The sequence below is a fragment of the Mustelus asterias genome, chromosome 20, assembly GCF_964213995.1.
Source record: "Mustelus asterias chromosome 20, sMusAst1.hap1.1, whole genome shotgun sequence".
Taxonomy (NCBI): domain Eukaryota; kingdom Metazoa; phylum Chordata; class Chondrichthyes; order Carcharhiniformes; family Triakidae; genus Mustelus; species Mustelus asterias.
This window is the reverse complement of record NC_135820.1, coordinates 59,207,253-59,229,531: the sequence shown is the minus strand read 5'-3', so window position 1 is coordinate 59,229,531 and position 22,279 is coordinate 59,207,253. Positions and strand designations below refer to the sequence as shown.

At 40.5% G+C, this 22,279-nt stretch overlaps 1 protein-coding gene across 1 annotated transcript in view; it reads right to left on the bottom strand.

The window, feature by feature from the left end:
• Positions 1-7,590: 7,590 nt before the first annotated feature.
• Positions 7,591-22,279, bottom strand: part of dnmt3bb.1 (DNA (cytosine-5-)-methyltransferase 3 beta, duplicate b.1) — a 233,427-nt gene continuing 218,738 nt past the window's right edge. Inside the window, exon 22 of the mRNA XM_078236641.1 lies at positions 7,591-9,755. Coding sequence (XP_078092767.1) covers positions 9,614-9,755 — 142 coding nt within the window. The 3' untranslated portion in view covers positions 7,591-9,613. The remainder of the gene's footprint in view (positions 9,756-22,279) is intronic.

Here is a 22,279-nt window from a genome sequence, read left to right as displayed (position 1 = left end):
TCCTTTGAAAGAGACAAAAACAGTAATAAATAGGATGAAAATATTTTTCAAATATATTATTTGAACAGTATTTGATATTAAAGACATATGCCAATCTTATCCTTTTGCAGCATATGTTGCTCGATAAATCCATTCAACAAAACATTAGTACCACTTACAGATGAATTCCTAGCTGAACACATTTTTAAAAGTAATGTTTTATCGACTTGTATAGCTGTAAATATACTGTGCTATCAATCTGAGTTTGGTAGCCACAGAATTGAATTGTGGCCAAAAAGGCTTGATTTATACCCTGTAGCTGAAACTGTGCTCCTGCAGCCAAGATTGAAGCCACCCTGTTTTGGTCCCTGCTCAAACTTTTGCAACCTATAACAGCAACAATTTGTATTTATGTAGACCAATTAAAGCGGTAAAACTCCCCAAAATATTTCAGAGGTGTAATCAAAAATACATACAAAGTAAAGAAGGAAATAATAAGAGGGGTAACCAAAACATGGTTAAAAAGGTGAATTTTAAAGAGATTCTTAACAAAGAGGCGAGTGAGGTGGGAAGATAGAAGAGTTTAGGGATCCTGGAACATAGGACTTCAGCATCTGAAAGCAAATAAAACAGGGATATGCAAAAGGCCAGAGGAAGTTAAATTAATTGGGGGAGGGGGAAGTTGCGGGTAGAGGTGATTGGAAGGTTCAGAAAGAGAGAAACAAGAATCAGTTCCTTTTATTTATTTACATGATGTAGGCATCACTGACAGCCAGCATTTATTATTAATTCCTAACTGCATTTGGGAGGTCTTGTGATGCAGTGAGTAGTGTCCCTGCCTTTGAGCCAGAAGCTCCAGGTTCAAGTCCTACTCCAGGACTTGATGGCCAAGGAAGGTGTGTTCATAACATAGCCACAAAGATTGAATATCAACTTGTAAATCCTAACAATGGCAGGCAATAAAAGTGGGAGAGATTGCTGATCAGCCATGTGATGAAAAAAACAAATGTTTGGATTGTAACTACAGAAAAATACTATACATTATTTAAAAAAGTAACATTCCTAAACCTCAATAGTATTGTGGTGTTAAATAATATGTTTGCAAACTTCTAATATCTATTGTCCCTGAGCTTAAAAACCACATAAGGTTAACAGGATTTAGGCTACTTGGAGTAGGATGGTCAGTATGCAACTGGATTTGAAAATTGGTTTAAAGAAAGAAAGTGGCAAGTTTTGGTAGATAGTTGTTTTTGGATGAGAGGGTGGCAGACAGTGATGTTCCCCAAGGGTCGGTGCTATGAGCATTGTTTTTTTTTGCTGTACATAAATGGCTTGGATCTTGGAGTATGGAGTAGAATTTCAAAATTTTCTGATGATGCCAACCTTGGAGGAATGGCAAACAGTGAGTGCAGATTGGGTGGTCATGTGGACACTGAGATAACATGGGTACAAAAGGGATCATCTGGCTGGAGCATGGGAGTTCTTCCCGGCAGTCACATAGCATACAAGAGCTGCTCAGAATATTCAATAAACCTTAATTGCAACCCAGTTCTTCTAGATTGTCTCAGGAGTTGGCAGAATGGACAGGGACCTTGCTGCATCAACCCACTTATGTTCGATGAAAACATCGTGTGCAGTTGGACAAAATTTGCGCAAGAATCATAGAATTCTACATTTAGAAGGAGGCCATTCAGTCCATTGAGTCTACACCGATCACAATCCCACCCAAGCCCTATCCTCATAATCCCATGCATTTATCTTAGCTAGTCCCCCTGACACTAAGGGGCAATTTAGCATTGTCAATCCACCTAACCCGCACATCTTTGGACTGTGGGAGGAAACCGGAGCACCTGAAGGAAATCCACACAGACAAGGGAGAATGTGCAAACTCTACACAAGTGACCCTAGCCGAGAATCGAACCTGGGTCCCTGGCACTGTAAGGCAGCAGTGCTAATCACTGTGCCACCGTGCCTCCAAAAATATCTACAGCAGTGCTAGTCTATCAGACAAATTCAAGATGGTACAGATGTACACTTCATTAAACTTAGCAGGCTCTGAGGCCAGTGAGAAATTTGAAATTTTTTTCAATCGGAGGAAGAGGAGGAGGACCCGGGATATTGCGAAAAATGTTCAAGCATATATGCATATCAGTAAAGAACATCATATTGGATAGACACGCATTTAATACTACGGACAAAAATATTTTGGTGAATCTACTCAGTCCTAAAGGTAAAGTCACCATAGTCTCAGATGACCATAGGCTGCCCTCAAAGAGCTGACTGGTGGTAATTTAACCTGAGGATCACCACGTGTCAGGCAAGGGACAAGGTTGCGAAGGCAAGGCCTTCATGAATAACCTCAGCCAGTAGGGGAATTGAACCTGAGCTACTAGCATCGCTCTGAATCACAAACCAGCTGTCCAACCAACTGAGCTCCCCAAAACATGACTCTAAAAATCCTAGCAAAAAAAATGTGCGTTTGGCACCCTCACCAAGAAGATTGCGAGAGATTGCACTGAGTATGTGGTCCTGAGATTTCCATTGCGGTTGACTAAACCATGTCTGACCCAGCTCCTGCACCTCTACACTCACCCTGCCCCTCCAAGAACAATGACAGAGACCCTCTTGTTCTCAGTTTTCATCCCACCTTCTTCTTCATTGAAAGGATCATCCTCTGCAATTTCTGCCAACTCCAGCATGATGCCACCACCAAGCACATCTTCCCCCGCACACCCCCTGTTCTGCAGGTTGTAAGGAGAACAGATTAATTGAGTGGGCAGAAAATTGGCAAATGGAATTCAATGTGAGAAATATGAGATTGTTGACTTTAGAAGAAAGAGTGAGAAAGGGAATTATTATTTAAATAGAGAAAGGCAACAGAAAACTGGAAAAAAAGGGACTTGGGGGTCCTAATTCATGAAACCTAGAAAGCTAGCATACAGGTGCAGAAGCAAATAGGGAAGGCAAATTGAATGTTGGTTTTTATTTCAAAGTGGCTGGGATATAGAAGGTGTTGCTGCAACTGTACAAGGTACTAGTGAGGCCACATTTAAAATAGTGTACAGTTTTAGTCCTCTTATTTAAGGAAAGATATGTTATGATTGGAGGCAGTACAAAGGAGGTTTACTAGAATGAGCCCAGGTACAGAGGTGCTGCTATACAAGGAAAGATTAAACAGGTTGGGTTTGTATTTCTTGGAGTCCAGAAGAATGAGAGGTGAAATGATTGAAACAGGGTAAATGTTGGGAGGATGTACCCTGCAGCCACTGGGCACACTGCAGGGACACCTGATGCCATCCACACTGAGGGCACCTACCCGGGAGCATTTCCAGCACAGCCAACTGGCACAATAATATACTCAGGGTACATGAGTAAGCCAAATACAAGGTTCCAGGACTATGTCATGAACTTGTATACAACTGACCTCCATTTTTTTAAATAAAAGGGACAAGGGGGATGAGGAGACGCGATAGGCTATGCATCAGCTGCAACAGCCCAATCAGAGTTTTGCACAGTGTAAACAATTATGTGTTGTTACCTGTTAAATTTTGTATATCTTGTAAATAATTTGCATCCAATGATTGTTCTCATAGACTGTTACACCTTAGTATTACCAGTTTTCCCAACTTAAATGCGGACGATGTGGATCCTGGGATGACACAGGTATAAAAGGAGTTACATGTCAGGAGCACTCCCTGGAGCACAGGCTGACACAGCATGCTCAGAGTACTCAATAATCCTTTATTGTTCTATTCCTTGGTCGCCAGTCATTGCAACCCAGTACTTCTACATAGTGTCAGGAGATAGCAGAATAGCACAGGGACTTTATTGCATTGATCCATTCGTGTTCATCGAAAACATCGTGGACAACTGAACAAAATATGAGAAAGAATGGCCCATCATTGCAACCCAGTACTTCTACAGTGAGGATGATATGAGTCACTTGCAACAGGACATAGATGGGCTTGTAGAATGGGCAGGTGCGTGATAGTTGGATTTCAATACAAAGGTGTGCAGGTGATGCATTTTAGCAGAAGGGATAGGGACAGGCAATAAAACCTTAGTGGCACAATTCTAAAGAGTGTTGAGGGACATAGGGAGCTGGGAATGTAGATGCCTAAATCTTTGTGGGTGCAAGTACAGATACGAAAGTGGTTAGCAAAGCATATGGGATCCTAGGGTTCATAAAGAGAAGTTTTGAGTACAAAAGCAGGCAAATTATGCTGAGCATTTAAAAAGCTTTGGTTAGACCCCAACTAGAGATATACATACTGTTCTGGTCACGACACTTTAGGAAAGATGTGAAGGTCATTGAGAGGGTGCAGAGTAGGTTTACCAGAATAGTTTTGGAGATGAAGAGGTTTTAGTTACACGGAGAGGTTGCAAAGGCAGGGATTCTTCTCCAAACAATGGAGATTCAGGGAAGATTTGTTAGAGATGTACATAGGCTTCGAGAAGGTAGACAAGGAAAAACTCTGTTGGTACAAGGACACAAATTTAGGATTTTGGAATTAAGAGGGAATGTGAGGAAGAATTATTTTATGCAGTGAATGGTGACCTAGAACTCATTGTGGTTGAAGCAGAAGTAATCAATGAGATGAAAAAGAAGTTGGATGGGCATCTGAAGGAAATAAACTTGTAGGACTACGAGGATCGAGAGTGGGACTGGCTGAATTGTTCAGGGAACAGCATGGACTCAATGGGCCGAATGGCCTCCCTCTGTGCCATAAATGGCTCTGACTCAAAGAAAATTATAGCCAGATATTACTATGAACAAAGTTGTCCATACATTTTCTTTTCCAAATTTGAATTAAGGTGCTATAATATGGATCGATTTATTCTGAAAAGGTTAGCAGCCCTAGCAAAAAGAAGGATTTAATGGCAGCATGTTGTGCTTGCAAACTATCATTCAACACTTTCCTTGCTCAAATCAGATGTTCCAGATCGCTGTGAAAATGTCAACTCTGAGCTTCAGTTTGGTTCTATTTGTTCACATGGTGCAAAAAAAGTTAAATTTTTGTTTTAACATAACTAACTCACTGAATGTGATGCTGCAGTTTGTGCGCTCTTTGATTTTCTCAAATCTTGATGTGAACTATTGCAAACAACTTAGTGGATGTTAAAAGCAGACATAACAAAAGGGGAAAATCATTTATTGTAAACAAGCAGTGCTACAATTGTACCTCTTTAAGCTCACATACAAGAGATACAGTTAAATCCCCTTTGCCATACATTGAAATGATAGTGATACATGCCAAAACAACATTTTCATACTCACACATTTCACAATGGAATTTTTTTGTATATGTTTAAAACAAAAACCCATGGAGATATTTGTATAAAGTAATCACAATTTTGAAGTGTTTTCTTGTGGGTCATCACTATATTTTTGTAGGATGGCTCATTTGAAAGAAACCATGAGATAGAAATGATTCCATGTACAGTAGCTGCACCATATTATAAATGCTATATATTGTAAACAGTGTTGACTTGAAATCAACAAAGTGTGGAGAGATAAGTTCAAGTACTGTGGAATCAGTTCCATTTATCTTTTTGTGTAGCTTATGCATTAAAATGCACACACTAATGTCACCATTTTAGGAGTTGCAACAATAGGTGATTCTTAGTTTCATCTACTAAGAAAACTATGGTGTGCTGTTTTAATATAGTCACATTCTGCAATATCTCTAAACAGAACATACTCTAAATCTGTATGTGTTTACATTTTAAAAATCTGATTTTTGTAGATGCTAATGTTAATGACTTAAAAATGTCATGGTAACAATAAACTGTTTGTAACAATGGAAAAGTGCTCTGAGTTCCATGAAGGGATAACTCAAAAGAGTTTTCAGAATTGGGGAAAAAATTAGTGATGACAGCTCATCACAGGCCAATGTTGTGTGTTCATTCTTGCTTAACCTGCTTACCAATTTTGTGATTGATTTTTGTTAACCACATATAAAGAAAAGAATTTTTGTTAACCACATATAAAGAAAAAAACAAAGCCTTGAAATTCTGCCTTCTGACTGAGATATAAATGCCTTGCTGATAAAGTTCCAAAATGTCCAGTTTGATGCTGTTTGATCGTAAACATAGCTTGTCCCACAGGCTTTTATTGCAAGTTTCAGCTAGTATTCTATTCATGTAACAAAGTTATTTCTGTGAATTTTTATGGAGATTTTGCAATGTATGGCTTGCACATTATGAATACTGCTCATGGCCTTTTAACTCAGTGGAACAACGTAATCCAAATTGTCACAGGATAAATACAAGACTAGAAAGTTTTCCACCATCTGAGCAGTTGTTTGAGCAATATATTAATACTTTTCAAATTGGATTTAAAAAAGGTAAAATGCAGATCCTTACCAATAATATATTTTTAAAATATAATATATTCAATTTTGAGTTTCTCTGAATCTTATGATGCATGAATGCTGTAAAAACAGGTGCTGCATTTATTACATTGTTAAAAAATCCTTTAATTTAAAGAAGCACATTCATCATCCCAATGGAGTTAGGAATGTGATGTTTAAAATTTTGCTCAAGTGGCCAGGGAGCTCTTTTGCAACACATCTGAGCCCAGTCCTGTCCTCACGTACTTTTTAAAATGAGTCAGGGACAGAAACTCTGGCTGATTTTCATCTCTGTAACCCTGGGATCTTGTGACTAATTGTAATGTCTTGCAGGCATCCAAGCTAAGATAAACTAACTCAATACTGTTGTTTGAACACTGTTCAGGCAAGACAATGGTCTTATTTGCAATTATCACTGGTACCATAATTTAGCTGCTCATTGCACCACTTTGTTTTGGTTCAACCCAACTTTAGTGCTTCAAAGAATCTGCTGATGGTAGGAGAGAAAATTTCAATGGATGTAATTGGAGGCAAAAATCCCAATGTGTACCTCTCACCTACACAAATGTAATCATTTTCCACAAGAGCAATAATAATATCTTGTAATTGTTTTCAAAGGTTAGAATCCAGTACTCAAAGGGTAAACATAAGCATCTGGACACAAAGTGGCCAGAATTCTCTGACCTCACTTGTAGCTGGAATTCTCCGGTCCCATTGCTGTGAATGGAGTTTTGGCTAAACAGCAAATTCTCTGTTTTCACTGGCAGCGGAGGGGCATGCGAGACCGGAGAATTGTGGCCAGTAATTTTTTTTGGTAGCTTTTTTGCCTTGGCAATTTTCTCCCTGATTTATATGTATGGTTGACTCCTTTCTGAGGTATGGTTCCGTAGTACCTTGTCTAAGTGAGGCTTAGCAACGAGTGTTGGCAGGCTATTTGGCTATGAATAGAGGTGGGAATCACAGCAGAACCTGATCCTGTCCTCACTCAACTTGTGCAGACATGGAGGAATTGGTTCACTGTAATCAAGAATAGGAATGCTGGCCAATTTTTCCACCACTAAACCAGCGGTCCAGTTGCTTAGTATAATTCACACAAACTAATTCAGTACCAAAGATTTAATTTGAGACCTTCCAGGACTGCATGGCTAAGGTACTACCTGGATAAATTCACTGAAAAGGTCAGGGAGCTTTAGAGTTCTTCCAGTGCCTATTTGTGGTTCCTGTAAGTGACCATAGAGAGTACAGTTTTCTATTTTTTGTAATGCTTGAGAGGAATTGGTTATTTCTCTACTCCTCAATTAGTTACAAATTTAGGAGGGAGAATTTACGGTAAAATAATTATTTGGATTGAATTCTCTTCTAATATGCTGGATTTTCATTTACTAAATGTTACGGCACTTGTCAGATGTTTGACAGAATAAAAAGTAATGTAATTATTTTGCAATCTGAATTAAATTGCATGGGTGGGATGCTCATTTGGAGAGCCAGTGCAGACTTGGAGCAAATGGCCTCTTCTGCACTGTATGGATTCTATGGTGACTATAGTAGAACCCACAGCACAAAGTTGCCCACAATTAAACACAAATTGGTATTAAACTTCAAGCCTTACACACAGAGGTTGGGAAGTGAAAAATTTACACTGGTGCTGCCAGGAGTTTGTTTTTAATATTGGGGTCAATAAAGATTGTGGGATCAGAGTGAAAGGATCTTTTTCCTGAATATCATCCTTTACTTAACCTGGGAGTGCCTCAAATCTGTAACCAATCCTGGAAATGCTCCAAATTGATCCTGGGTTTCTAAGTTGATAAAAATATCCACTCCAGTCCCCACACTGATACAATATTGACCCCAATGTATTTCACTAGAAATACATAAAACGGGAAAGAAATTGTATAGAACAAAGTTCCTAGTGTAGTCATGTACAAGATCAATACAATATATTGCTAAAGAAAATACTAAACTGGCATACCTTTGCAGTCAATTGATGTACTAATGTACTGAACTAGAGTGACAAGATTCACATTATCAGCTGTGATACTTCACATTGTGAGTTGTTTACCGTGCATGTAGGTGTGGAGCAAAGCCCTAGTGCTTCTCAACCAGAGGAGAAAAGAAACCGGAGAATGAAAATATCCCTTTGCAAATAGCTCAACAGCAGCTATGTTTGAGGCTAGGGAGCAAATCTCTTGAACAACTCTGAACACAGTAAAAGAATAGGTAGGAAAATCTTATAGGAATGGTGCTAAAATATAAAATCTACATTTTAACAGTAAAGTTGTATTTTACTTTCTCTCATTGAATCTTTAAAACAATTCCTAAGCACTAGCTTGCTACAACCTTAGTATAATCACAGTGCTTTTTCAGCACAAACATTTTTAAAGATGCACTTGGAGCAGCAACAAGAATATCACTTTATCAATAAAACATGAACTATCTCTCCAATTGTAAATTTGACTGAGTAAGAATAGTTGTGATGAAAAATGATCGCCTAGCTTCGGCAGGCGTCCTGCATATGCTGCCAGTAGAAACTGCCTTGATTTAAACTTATACAGTTTTCCATCTTATATTTTTTGCTCATTTACACATTTGCACTCCTTGCTAAAGTACAAAACATAAACAAATAAAACATGTCATGATCATTTACTGACTACACTTATAAACAGGTTACAGAAAGAAAATACACATTATAAGTAACTATATACGGGAATACTGTTTAAACAGAACATCAACTTCAACATTTTTGAACAATAGGTTTTAAACTGCACTATGTTTATTTTTCTATCAATAGTTTTATGATTTACTATTCATCTACCAAAATCCAGCTACAGATACATATAACAATAAAATACTATTTTAGGTTTTAGAAAGTTGAAAATCTAAAAGGTGGACAATAGCACCATTAAGAGTTAAAAGCCCTTAAAATCCCATAAAATGAGTGTCTAAAAAGTACACTAGAAAACTGTGAAGTATAAACTTCACACTACAGTAATAAAACTACAGCTAAAAGTAGGAATTTTGTTTTTCTTTCATATAAAAGATGAGATTACAAAAGCTAAAACAACTATGGTAGGTTTGTTTGCTACCTACCCTGTCCTGAGTTGTGACTGTGAATAATGGCCACAGTATTATAAATGTACAGCATGCAACCTTCACAATAATGCCATTCAAATTTCTTGTATCACAGTATACTAATATGTTAAAACTAGTCTGAATTTGTTTTCCCACTGATCATCCTCTAAGAAAGCACCTTTATATTCCTGAAAGGCACAGATTGTACTGTGTTATTCACAGGCAAAGTAATCTTTCAGTGGTGCAAACAGGTGGCGAATGACAGGCACACTCCATGACCTTCCAAGAAGTTTTTGTCGGGCTCCTCGTCCCATATTTGACACATCTGTGTAATGCACCGGAAAGCCAAAAATCCTGCAGGGAGAGAATCAAACAGCATTAAAAAATTCTGTCGAAAGCACATCATTCATTACAACTAAAATTTTATTTGCATTTTTTTCCAGGACATATTTATTTTACAGAAATAAATATGGAATAAAAAGATTACTCAGTTTATCAAAACTGCTCCATTAGTTCAACAAACTACTTAACCGTGTCCTCACAAATCTGCCTATCACCGATGCATCTGTCCATGACAATATTGGTAGGGGTGACCACTGCACAGTCCTTGTGGAGACAAAGTCCCACCTTCACATTTAAGTTGCATGACCACCATGCTAAATGAAAGAGATTTCAAACAGCACCAACAATTCAAAACTGAGCATCCATGAGGCATTGTGTAGCATCAGAAGCTGGGAATTCTGTGGGGAGTAACTCACCTCCTGACTCCCCAAAGCCTGTCCACCATCTACAAGGCACAAGTCAGGAGTATGATGGAATACTCTTCACTTGCCTGGCTGAATGCAGCTCCAGAAACACTCAAGACGTTTGACACCATCCAAGACAAAGCAGCCTGTTTGATTGACATCACTTTAAACATTCACTCCCTCCACCACTTATGCTAATTGGCAGCAATGTGTACAATCTACAAGATGTACTATAGCAACTCATTAAGGCTCCTTCGACATCATGTTCCAAACCCGTGACCTCTACCACCTAGAAAGACAAGGGCAGAGGATGCATGGGAACACCATCACTTGCAAGTTCCCCTCCAAGTCACTTTCCTGACTTGGAACTATATTGGCACTCGTTCCCTGTTGCTGGGTCAAAATTCTGGAAACCCACTTCCTCACAGAACTGAGTGTACCTTCAACACCTGGACTGCAATGGTTCAAAAAGGCAGCCCTCTCAAGGGCAATGAGGGATGGACAATAAATGTTGGCCTAGCCAGCAATGCCCACATTTCATGAACAAATTAAAAGATTTCTATCCAGCATGCCACATTATCTTCTATCCCATGAGTGTTTAATTCTCTGGTCAGTCTGCCATGTGGAATCTTCTCAATAGCCATGTTAAAATTGATGCAGACGACATCAAATGCACTACACTCATTGACCCTTCTTGTTATGCCCTCAAAAAAATCAGGCTAATTAGTAAGGCATGAACACCCCTTAAACTATATAAACTGACTGCCCTTGATTAATCTCTAAATTATAATTTATACTGTCTCAGAATTTTTTCCAATAATTTGCCTACAACCTCAGTTCAGCTGACAGTCCTGGAGTCATATCAGGATATTCCTTCCTCCCTTTTTAAACAATGGTAGAACATCAGCATCTCTTCAGTCCCCCGGCACCACGTCCGTTTGCAGAGATTATTGGAAAATCATGGTGAGAACCTCCACTATTTGTTCCCTTTCTTACAGCTGCCTGGAATATATTTCATTTGGGCTTTGTTATTTATCCACTTTTTTCAAAGTTGCTAAATCCCTTAATATTCCCTTTCTTACTATGTTTAGGTCATCCAATATTTCACATTCCTGCTCCTTAACCATCTTGTCCCTTTCTTTTGTGAGGTTAGATATTGCAAGATATTTATTAAAACCACGCCTACATCTTCCACCTCCACACAAGTTATTTTTGTGGTCTCTAACTGGTCTTACTCTTTCCTGAGTTACTCTCTTGATTTTTAAGTGTTGATAAAGCATAGTTGCATGGAAAGAAGGATGGTGGTGGAGGGACTAAATTTATGAGTTCTACCTTTTCTCTTTGTGAGAAAATGTTTGTTCTGAACATTTAGCTCCGTCTTGAATGCCTCACACTGCTCTGATGCCGTCAGGTCCACTTTTGCCAAATCACATCTCAGCTGAGGCAAATTGGCCTTCTCCCAGTTTCAAATTTTTACTCATGGTCTGTCTTTATCCTTTTCCATTACAATGTTAAATCAAACAGAATTATGATCACTAACAGTAAAATGTTCTTCTCCTGGCACCTCTTCCCCCTACACACAGAATCCAGAACTGTCTTGCTGGGCATGGTACAAACCGGCTAAAAAGGTTCTCTTGATCATCTTTTGATAATTCTGTGCCTTTTACACTGAATTATCCCAGGTAATCTTGGGGGCTTCATTATCCCAGATAATAAAGTCCCCAATTATTACTGCCCCTTTGTTCCTGCTCTGCTCTGCTATCTCCTTCTTAACTGGCTGGAATCTATAATTTAGTCCAAGCAGTGTGATTGTCCCTCTTTTGTTCCTCAGTTCAATCAACATGGCTTAATATGATGCTCCTTCCAGTATATCATCCCTTCTCACAGCTGTGATTGTTTCATTAGCCGATATTACAACCCTCCCCCCTCCATTTAACCCCCTCTTAATCCCATCTGAAAACTATATAACCAGGAGTGTTGAGCTCCCATTCCTGCTCCTTCTTAAACCATGTTTCAGTAATAGCTATGTCTTTCTATGCCCTCAGCTCATCTGCCTTATTCACTAGACTCCTTACATTGAATACTTACCACTGACCAGGGAACAGCTCTTTTATCTAATTTCTAGGCTTTCTTTCTCAACTTTCTGTACTCTCTTATTAATTTTCTGTCTTCTATTACCTTCTCTTCCTTCTGAATCTATACTCAGGTTCCCACCCCTAGTGCCTTAGTTACGAAAGTGACTGAGCTTCAAAACCGCCATTTGCCAGAGCTTTCCTTAATTGTGACAGTTTCATTCTTCTCTGTTGCCTGGATTGCTGGTCAAAGGCAAGGCTGTTAGGAAATAAAACAGTTTCCTGTCTGAACCATAAGTAACTGATCACAGTTACATGGGGATTCTAGATCTAGACCCACTTGTTTGTAATCCTGGTGGAAGATTTCAAGGGATATTTAGTATTCAAGGGGAAAGGTTCAATTAAAAAGTAATAAAGAAATTCTGGCTCTAAATCTTTCAGAAGAATAACTGTCTATACAATGATAGCCTACTCACAGAACACATTATGATGAGGAATTATTAGGTGGTGTAGATTGCAAATAAAATAATTTACTTGTAGTCTCAATTTATAACTCTTTGACATGGAACTTAAAAGTTAATAGAACTGTTTTATTATTTTGAAAATAAGATTAAATTTATTCAAAACGTATGCTAGCATTCTGTAGTTTGGACATTTAGGGCTGAATTTTGTGGCTGATTTTGAAATATCCCAGGACCGAAAGTAGGAGTTGATCTTGCTTCTGCTGGTGGCAGGACCAGGGGTGGCATATTGGGGGTGGGGGGGGGGGGGGGGGGCAATTAACAAGTCACTGCTGGGTCGCTGTACAATCCTGCTGCCAAGGGCTGCTGACTCAGAGGGCCTGAAGCTCAGAAGGCCAGTGCTGAGCCAGCAGTTCAGGGAGAGGGCCCCTCAATGACAGCATGCCCTTGAAGACAGATGAGTTGGGTTGGAGGGTGCAGGGCCAATCAGGGAAGGGTTGGGGAGTTAAGGTCATTGGGCATGGAGTGCCCATAAAGGAGGATTAGCCAGAAGGCTATCTCGCTACCTGGTGGCCAGCTCCCCTGACTCAGGTTAAATGCCCATGGAGGTGGTACCACTTAAGTAGTTCAGTTAGGCTCCTGGCAAGTGACTGATCTGTTACCTTTCCTGCCGATGGCAAAGTAACATGGCAACAGGGAACATCAGGCACTGCCCCCCCAAACCAATAGCTTCCCTCCTCCTAGTCCGCTCCTAAAGGACCCAGAAAATTCAGGCCTAAACTTCCTTTGTATCAACAGGACTTATACTTGTGAAATATTTTTTCTTTTTATCATAGAATAGAATCCCTACAGTGCAGAAGGGGGCCATCTGACCCATCAAGTCTGCACCGACTCTCCGTAAGAGCATCTTACTCCACACCCACCCCATCCCCGTAATTCCAGTTACTTTTTTGTTTATTTATTATTGTCACAAGTAGGCTTACATTAACATTGCAATTAAGTTAGTGTGAAAATCCCCTAGTTGCCACACTCCGGCACTTGTTTAGGTACACCGAATTTAGCATGGTCAATGTGCCTAACCAGCACGCCTTTCGGAATATGGGATGAAACCAGAGCACCTGGAGGAAACCCATGCAGACACAGGGAGAACGTGCAAACCCCACACAGTCACCCAAGGTTGGAATTGAACCCGGGTCCCTGGCACTTTGAGGCAGCAATGCTAACCACTGTTTTATACAAATTAAGTATTACTGCGATAATCAATACTTTGATTGCAGTGTATCCATTCTATAAATGTTATAGTATAGCTCTCGGTAATTGGTGCAACTCGTGCATCGTTCAATCATAATTTTAGATTTTCTTGAGGACAGACATATGATGACTTACAGGCTTTATTAATAGAATATAAAATAACTTTGTTAGAATTCAAACACTGAGTAAAAAGAGTAAAAAGTTTTATAACTGTATTTTGAATAGGCTATGCAAGTAAATTTCATGTAGGATTTTCATGATGAGTTAAGGAAAACAGGTACGGAATCTTTCACGGCACAGGAATGAATAAATAGGTGGAATGCTGATCACTTAAGACAAACTAGTATGCTGAAAAGTGCCTTGAATGGATGGTTGGACAGGTGAGCTGGGAATCACTTAGGCTGAATGGGCAGAGCAGAAGGACAGGCGGGAGGTACTAGAGATAGGCAGGCTTTTAGCTGTGGACTGTTGAAGCAAACAGATAGGTCATCAGAGACTTGGAACGGAAGCACCTGAAGTTGCAAGTAAACCACTTCAGCTGAGTGGATTAACATTTTACAATGCTGTCCACACTCTGTGGAGTTAATTCTAGCCTGTTTCAACAGGTTGGCTGTAAACCATTTTCACCTGCATTTTCTTCACCTGTGTCTTTCTCATCAGCTATTTTGACATTTCCCACTGCACATGCCAACAGTAGCTATGATAGTATAGTTGGCAATAACAATATGGAATTGAAAAGAGCAATAGATGGTGAGAAAACTGCATGAAGAAGTTAGGTTTGCAGGAGTGGGTCGGGAATGTAAGGGGGAGGATTTGGTTACAGCTCCAGGCAGATTGACTGCGGGCAGACCTGCAGAGGCCTCCATGAAAGACAAAATGATATTGAACAGGCCAGAAATAACTTGAGGCAGATCAGTGCAGACTAGCAACCTTTCAGAATAGACCAGGAATAACTCTGGATGGGGTTAAAATAGGCCAGACAATGAGGAATTGGCAGATGATTTAAGACACATTTGGAATGACTCTTACTCGGGTTGGGCTCCTGCAGAGTGGAACTGATTGCACTGTTGTAACTTTAGCATGTTTACTTGCAATTAGCAAATTGAGGAGATTTATCATGACTGGCATGGATAGCAGCCAATTTGGAGGAACAAAGGTATTTACAGAAGAAATGGGCAACAATGCCAACCCAGTAATTGAAACCCTCAAAAACAGAAGAGAAACATTTTCCGTGAGATTTATTACATTGTATATGCAAATCTAAGTAAGAAAAACATTTTATTGTTTAGTTTAATGTCTCTGGGTTCCTGAAAATAAAACTATTACTTTGACCAGTGAAATTTCAAGTAGATGAAAAATTAAAGATCACGGCTGAAAGAAACTTCCCAAAATTACCTGAGTGATTTGACTGGTTACCTCCTGCTATTCTGTATCTGTGCCATTTAGTGTCAACGGTGGCTGAATGAGTCAAACTTTCACTTGGGAATCAGAATGTTGTTGGTTTGAGTCCCACTTTAGTGCCCTGGCACAAAAATCTAGAGTAACATTCCAGTGTCAGTACTGTGCTACTAATAGGTGCTGCCTTGAAGATGAGCCATCAAAGATTTGGTCTGTCCTCTTAGTTAGATATGAAAGATTCAAGGGCACTTCCTTGAAGAAGAGCAGAGGAGTTATCCCTGATGACTTGGCCAATATTCATCTCTCAATCAACATCACTACAGCACAACTGTGACTATACTTCAAAAGTATTCATTGGTTGCAAAGTGTTTTGGGATATCCTGAAGTCATGAAATATGCTATATAAATGAAAGTCTTAATGTCTTTCTTGCTTCTTACTTTAGTGATATCTCCCGTGAGTTTATCTTGGCCATCCCTTAATAATCCTATCGCTATCTTAATTCTCCTTTTGTTACTTACGGGCCTATTGGATATTTTCATTATTTATTTTATCTTCACTTTACCTTCCGAACTGTCTTTTATACTTCTTTCCTAAGCTCACCCAGAGCATTAGAATAATGAATGATACATAAAAGATTTACAATTAAGACACCAGAATTAGCAGCATGCGAACCCAACAGGGAAGACTGCGCAGACTAAGGCTCGTTTCTTTGGAAAAGGGACAATGAAGAGCAGACTTTACAGTTGTCTTTACAATTATATTGGTTTGACATGGAAAAAGCATACTCATGGGAGAATCCTGAAAAAGAGTGACCAATATAAGATAGCAACTTACAGATCACAAAGAATTTAGAATAAATTTATTTACTCGAAGTATAGATGGAAGGGGGAATTTGCTGCCACATGGAGTGGTTGAAGCAAATAGCACTGACAACTTTAGAGAAAGCCTGATGCATACTTGGAGAGCAGGCCATAGAGATATGAGGGCAGGGTGGGAAGAGACAATTGCAGTGGAAGGAGGCTAGCGTGAAGTATAAACACCAGGATAGACCAGTTGGGATGAGTGGTATATCTGTGTCCCAAAGATTATATGCAAGGTGCATGCTATCTGTCAGTTCAATAATGATAGGCATCATAAAGAAATGATGTGGTTTGACTGCTCAGTTTAATATTGCTGTTTATTTGCTTTCAGTAACTCACTGAATCAAAAAGCTTTTGGTATATTTACATTTAGTCAATCAGAGATCTATTCAGTTATTCTCCAAGTTTTGTTGATGGACAAGTGGGTCTTGGAATTCAATGATGCAGTGTCCCACTTTGCAGGTGTAACAAGATAGTGAAAGCATTCAATCTGGCATGTGCAGCCCGCATTTTGGGCTGAAAGTACACTACCAGGCATATATTATAGGTGTTGAAAGAAGCATTCAACACCTGCACCTTTCCACAGATGCTGCCAGACCTGCTGAGTTTTTCCAAAACTTTCTGTTTTTATTTCAGATCTCCAACATCCACAGTATTTTACTTTGATTTTGGTTTACGATGAATGCAGTTGGTGTTGGGGCAGCAGCATTCAGGGAAAAAAAGTCTGCATACAGTCTAACCAGCTGTTCTGACAGGGATCTGAGAGTTGCTATCAGTGATTCAGTGGCCTGAAATTCATCTGGTCTTTACTGGTAAGCTACCTGGGGAAGTCACGAATATATTTACATCTTGCTGGTTTGATGTAAATGAGTCCCAGAGCCCAATATCAAGTGGACTTTGGGATTATCCGTTTCAGCCTTGAGATTGTTTCCTGTGCTCTGTTGGCATTAGCCAGTTTCTAAACTGCAATACCTCGACTTCTGACATACCCAGGTGTGACACATTCAGGTGTTCTACTTTCTTCAACCAGTGCAATGTAATAAGATATACGCTAGGCCTAAATCTTTAAATATGGATTGAGTGCGTTAAATTCAAAATGAACTGAAATGACATTTCTTAGTTGGACCGGCAAAAGTCACAAAACAAGACTTTATGTTACAAATCTTAAATCGACAAAGCATTCCAACTCAAACATAAAATAATCTCTACTTAATACAGAAATGGAATGTGACCATGAGAGCCAGTCATGCACAAATTGAAAAATTATCCATTTGATCGAGCCATTCTTACACCCTTTACAACAACCATCCAACACTCATTAATGTAAATGTACACCGATTACGTTGCACATGAACACTAAAGTCAGCTAGTTTTACTCATAAAATTCTACATGACATTACTTCACAAATGAGCAATGAAGCCTAGCAAATATAAAATTTGCCTACATTTTCCACAGATAAAGATCAAAGATGCCCCAAAAAATCACCATGACCTGAATTTTATGCTCCGCCGACAGGTGTTGTGGTGCAGAGAGAAGGTCCATAAAACTGCATGAACAGGAGGGTTCCCTCTGTTTCCCACCTGCCCCAACCCAGAAGCAACTTCACGCTAGGCGGGCAGAGTCTCGGATGGGAAGCCCACCATTGCCCCTGTTAAGGCCTTAAGTTAGCCAAGAGACCCTTCAAAAAAACTTTCAAAAGCCAGTGGGCCCAGATAGTTGTGGCACTCAATGCCAGGAGTCAGGACTCGTGAACATGGTGCAGTGCTGCAAAAAGTTCAATGACCTCATATGAGTGGTCAAGGTCAGTGAATGCATCTTCAATTGCCGTATCCCACCAACTGTACAATAGGCAGATTCATTGCTCAATGCAGCAGTCGCTTATCACTTACTTACCACCGGTCTCTAAGAATCAACAATGCCTGGGGCCCGGCTTGGGTCACGGTCTGTGCAGAGTCTGCACGTTTTCCCTGTGTCTGTGTGAGTTTCCTCCTGGTGCTCCGGTTTCCTCACACAGTCCGAAAAATGTGCTGGCTAGGTGCATTGGCCATGCTAAATTCTTCCTCAGTGTACCCAAACAGGTGCCAGAGTGTGGCGACTAGGGGATTTTCACAGTAACTTCATTGTACTGTTAATGTAAGCCTACTTGTGACACTAATAAATAAACTTTAAACTATGCCTCATATTAATTGCTTCAGTAGTGCAAGACTCACATAAATAATTTTTGGGGTTTGCACACATTGCCAGCTATTCAATCATGACAGCCTCATCATCCAAAATGCATAACCATGCACCACATGTACTAACACATTTCCCTCTCTTGTCATACATGATAGCACACAGCCAGAAACAACAGGAGCTAACCAGCAGGGAAATGGCGTGGCTGCATGTCCTTACCCTCATGAAGGAGATGGCACTTTACCATCATTGGAGTGCCCATTGCTGAGGCCAACAAGAAAATTGGAATCCTGAACTGAAGCTAATTGCATCCCCACACCTAATCCTCCTCACATCCCACTTTTCCGTCATTCTACAATCTATTCTGATTTAGAAACTGCAGGTGTCTGAGCCTGCAACTCTTACTTTGCTCTACTATGTTGTGTCTTTCTCCTTTCAGATAAAACTGCCACCTGGCCAAGCAATGGTGGAAAAGCAAGAAGACGATGATGAAGAAATACGATCACTCAGAACACAATCACTCAATATGACACTTGCAGCCATTCAGAGATGCTGACACTGCGCAACTTACAAGAACAATTTAGAGGTACAATGTGTACATGCTGAGACACCAGGAACAAGTGACCAGCAGGAAGCAAGGGTAGCATAGTCCCCACAGTGTGAGATTGCACATGAATTCTGTTACCGTGGACTCAGATAAGCAATTTGCTAGGGCAGGCTACAGATAAAGGCTGAATGGTACATACACAGAAATCATAAGTGCATCGGCACTTACATTCAAAGTCAACATGGAGAAGTCTGGCATCAACTTTACATCGGGCTTTGTGCAGAGCTTGGAGCTCCTCCTTTCCACCACTTTACTGTTTCCCTCTGTTGCTGGCCATGACATTGCCCACTTGGCCACCACAAATAAACATTCCAAATCAGATGGTGGCCAAATCCATTAGTACACCTGTCAAACCAACCATAATGCAGAGTCTGATGACCAATGTCTCAGCCTCCATTTCAGCATAAGCAACGTCTGGGTGCTGCAGTAGAAGTTCAGCCATTTGCCATGCAAGCTCAGCTTGCTGCAATCATGGTTGTGGATAAGTGTTCAAAGGGACTAGGAAGAGGGTACAGCAATCTTTCCTCCATCAGGTTACTAGGATAAAAACAAAATACTGTGGATGCAGGAAATCTGAAATAAAAACAGGTAATGCTGGAAAAACTCAGCAGGTCTGGCAGCATCTGTGGAGAGAGGAATAGAGTTAAGAGAGATTATAGGACTCTTCTTCAGAGGTTATTCAGATTAATTTAGTCACTTTCCCGGGGGAATGGCAGTGGCACTGTGGAGCATTAACCTGCTGTTCTCTTTCAGGATGGCAGCATTCATCCTTGCACCCCTGCCACTCCATCTGTGCACTTAGGTACCCGAAAGGTCAGAGAAAGATAGAAAAACTCAGCCCTTCTTTATATGGGCTCAAAATGTTAACTCTGTTTCTCTCCCTATAGATGCTGCCGGATCTGCTGAGTTTTTCCAACTTTTTGTTTTTTGTCTCAGATCCCAGTATCTGCAACTTAACTTTTGCTATTTTTTTCTCGATCAGAGAATCCCCAGAAGTGGTTAAGAATGTGTTCTTTCCAAGCAACTCTCAACTTCAACGTGGTCAGTTAACTTCATTTGCGTCCACGGTCAAACGCTGTGCCCCACTACAGGGGCAAAAGATGAGTTAAACGAGGAGCTTGTTTAGAGTTTTTAAAGTTTATTTACTAGTATCACAAGTAGGCTTACATTAACAGTGCAATGAAGTCACTGAAAATCCCCTAGTCGCCACACTCCGGTGCCTGTTTGGGTACACTGAGGAAGAATTTAGCATGGCCAATCCACCTAACCAGCACATATTTTGGACTGTGGGAGGAAACCGGAGCACCCAGAGGAAACCCACGCAGACATGGGGAGGACGTACAGACTCCGCACAGACAGTGAAGTAAGCCGGGAATCGAACCCAGGTCCCTGAGGCTGTGAGGCAGCAGTTCTAACTGCTTGGCATTGCCACCAGTGGAATCCTTGAGTCGGAACATCTTTACTTACTGGGAGATTTCAATGCAAGAGTTGACGTGGACCTCCTGTCTCGGGCATCATGGCTAAGGAAAGAGAACTGAGAACAGAGAATACCTGAGCTTTGCTGTGACCATAAATGTTGCGTAACTAACACTTTCTTTCAGAACAAATCTTGCCACAAGTTGTCCTTAAGACATCTAAGATCAGGACATTGACACCAACTGGACTTGATCATAATCAGACATGACTCTCTCAACAACATTCTCAACACACACAATATTAACTGTGGTACAGACCACTCCACGCTGGTGTACCAGGGTTAGGATGCAACCCTTGAAGATTTTTCATTCAAAGTAGAAAAACTATCCTTTAATCAATGTCAGTTATTTTGCCTACCCAGATAAGAACCAACAGTTTCCCAACTCAATTGAACATGTGCTCATCAGTATTAGCAGAGTGCAGAAGCAAAATGAAACATACTTTGAGGAACCATTTCCAATACCACACTGTCAACATATGGGAAGCAATAGCAGAAAAATTTGATTGTTTTGAGGCTAGCATTACTGTAATGGAATTCAAAATTGAAGTCAACGATCTGCTCTTATTAATTATAGGAGAGATCGGTGAGAAGACTCTGAATGCACTAAGAGCTGCTTAGAGTAAATTCCAATAGACTGCTAGGGTCTGCATCATTGACTACTTTGCCAGAATATCCAGATGTCCTGTGACACAGAGAATGCTGGGGGCATGTATGATGGAATCAAAAAGGTAACAGATCCGTCAACAAAGAAAACATTTCCATTGAAGGAATTGATTTTAAAAATTCTTTCATGGGCTGGCAGCATCACTCACTAGGCCAGCATTTGTTGCTCATCCCTAATTGCCCTTGAAAAGGAAGTGGTAAGCCCTTTGCTTTAACTATTGTAGTCTATCTGGTGCAGATACACCTCGAGCACTGTTAGGAAGGGAGCTCCAGAATTTTGATCCAGTGACAGTGAAGGAACAGCTATATAGTTCCAAGACAAGATGGTGAGTGGCTTGAGGGGGAACTTGGAGGTGGTGGTGTTCCCATTTGTCTGCTGCCCTTGTCTTCCTAGGTAGTAGGGGGTATGGAAGGTGCTTTCGAAGGAGCCTTGCTGAGTTGCTGCAGTGCATCTTGTCGATCATACACACTGCTGCCACTGTGCATTGATGATGGAGGGTGTGAATGTTTAAGATGATGGGTTGTGTGCTGGTCAAGCGGGCTGCTTTGTCCTGTATGGTATCAACCTTCTTGAGTGTTGTTGGAGGTGCTCTCATTCAGGTAAGTAGAGTGTATTCCATCACACTGTTGACTTGTGCCTTGTAGATGGTGACAGGCTTTGGGGAGTCAGCAGGTGAGTTACTCTCCCCAGAATTCCCAGCCACTGACCTGCTGTTTTAGCCACAGTATTTGTATGGCTGGTCCAGTTCAGTTTTTAGTCAGTGGTAACTCCCAATATGCTGATGGTGGAGGATTCAGGAATGATAATGTCCTTGAATGTAATGGGGAGAGAATTAGATTCTCTCTCGGCGGAGATGGCCATCGCCTGGCACTTGTGTGATGCAAACCACTGCCACTTATCAGCCCAAGGCGGAATGTTGTCCAGGTCTTGCTGCATATGGACAAAGATGACTTCAGTACTTGAGGAGTTGCAAATGATGCTGAACATTGTGCAATCATCAGCAAACATCTCCACTTCTGACTTTAAGATGGAGGAAAAGTCATTGATGAAGCAGCTGAAGATGGCTGGGCCTTGAACTCAACCCCGAAGAACTCCCGTAGTGATATTCTGGGATTAGACTATATCCTATCATTATTGTATTGAATTAAATAAATTTTGTGCAACC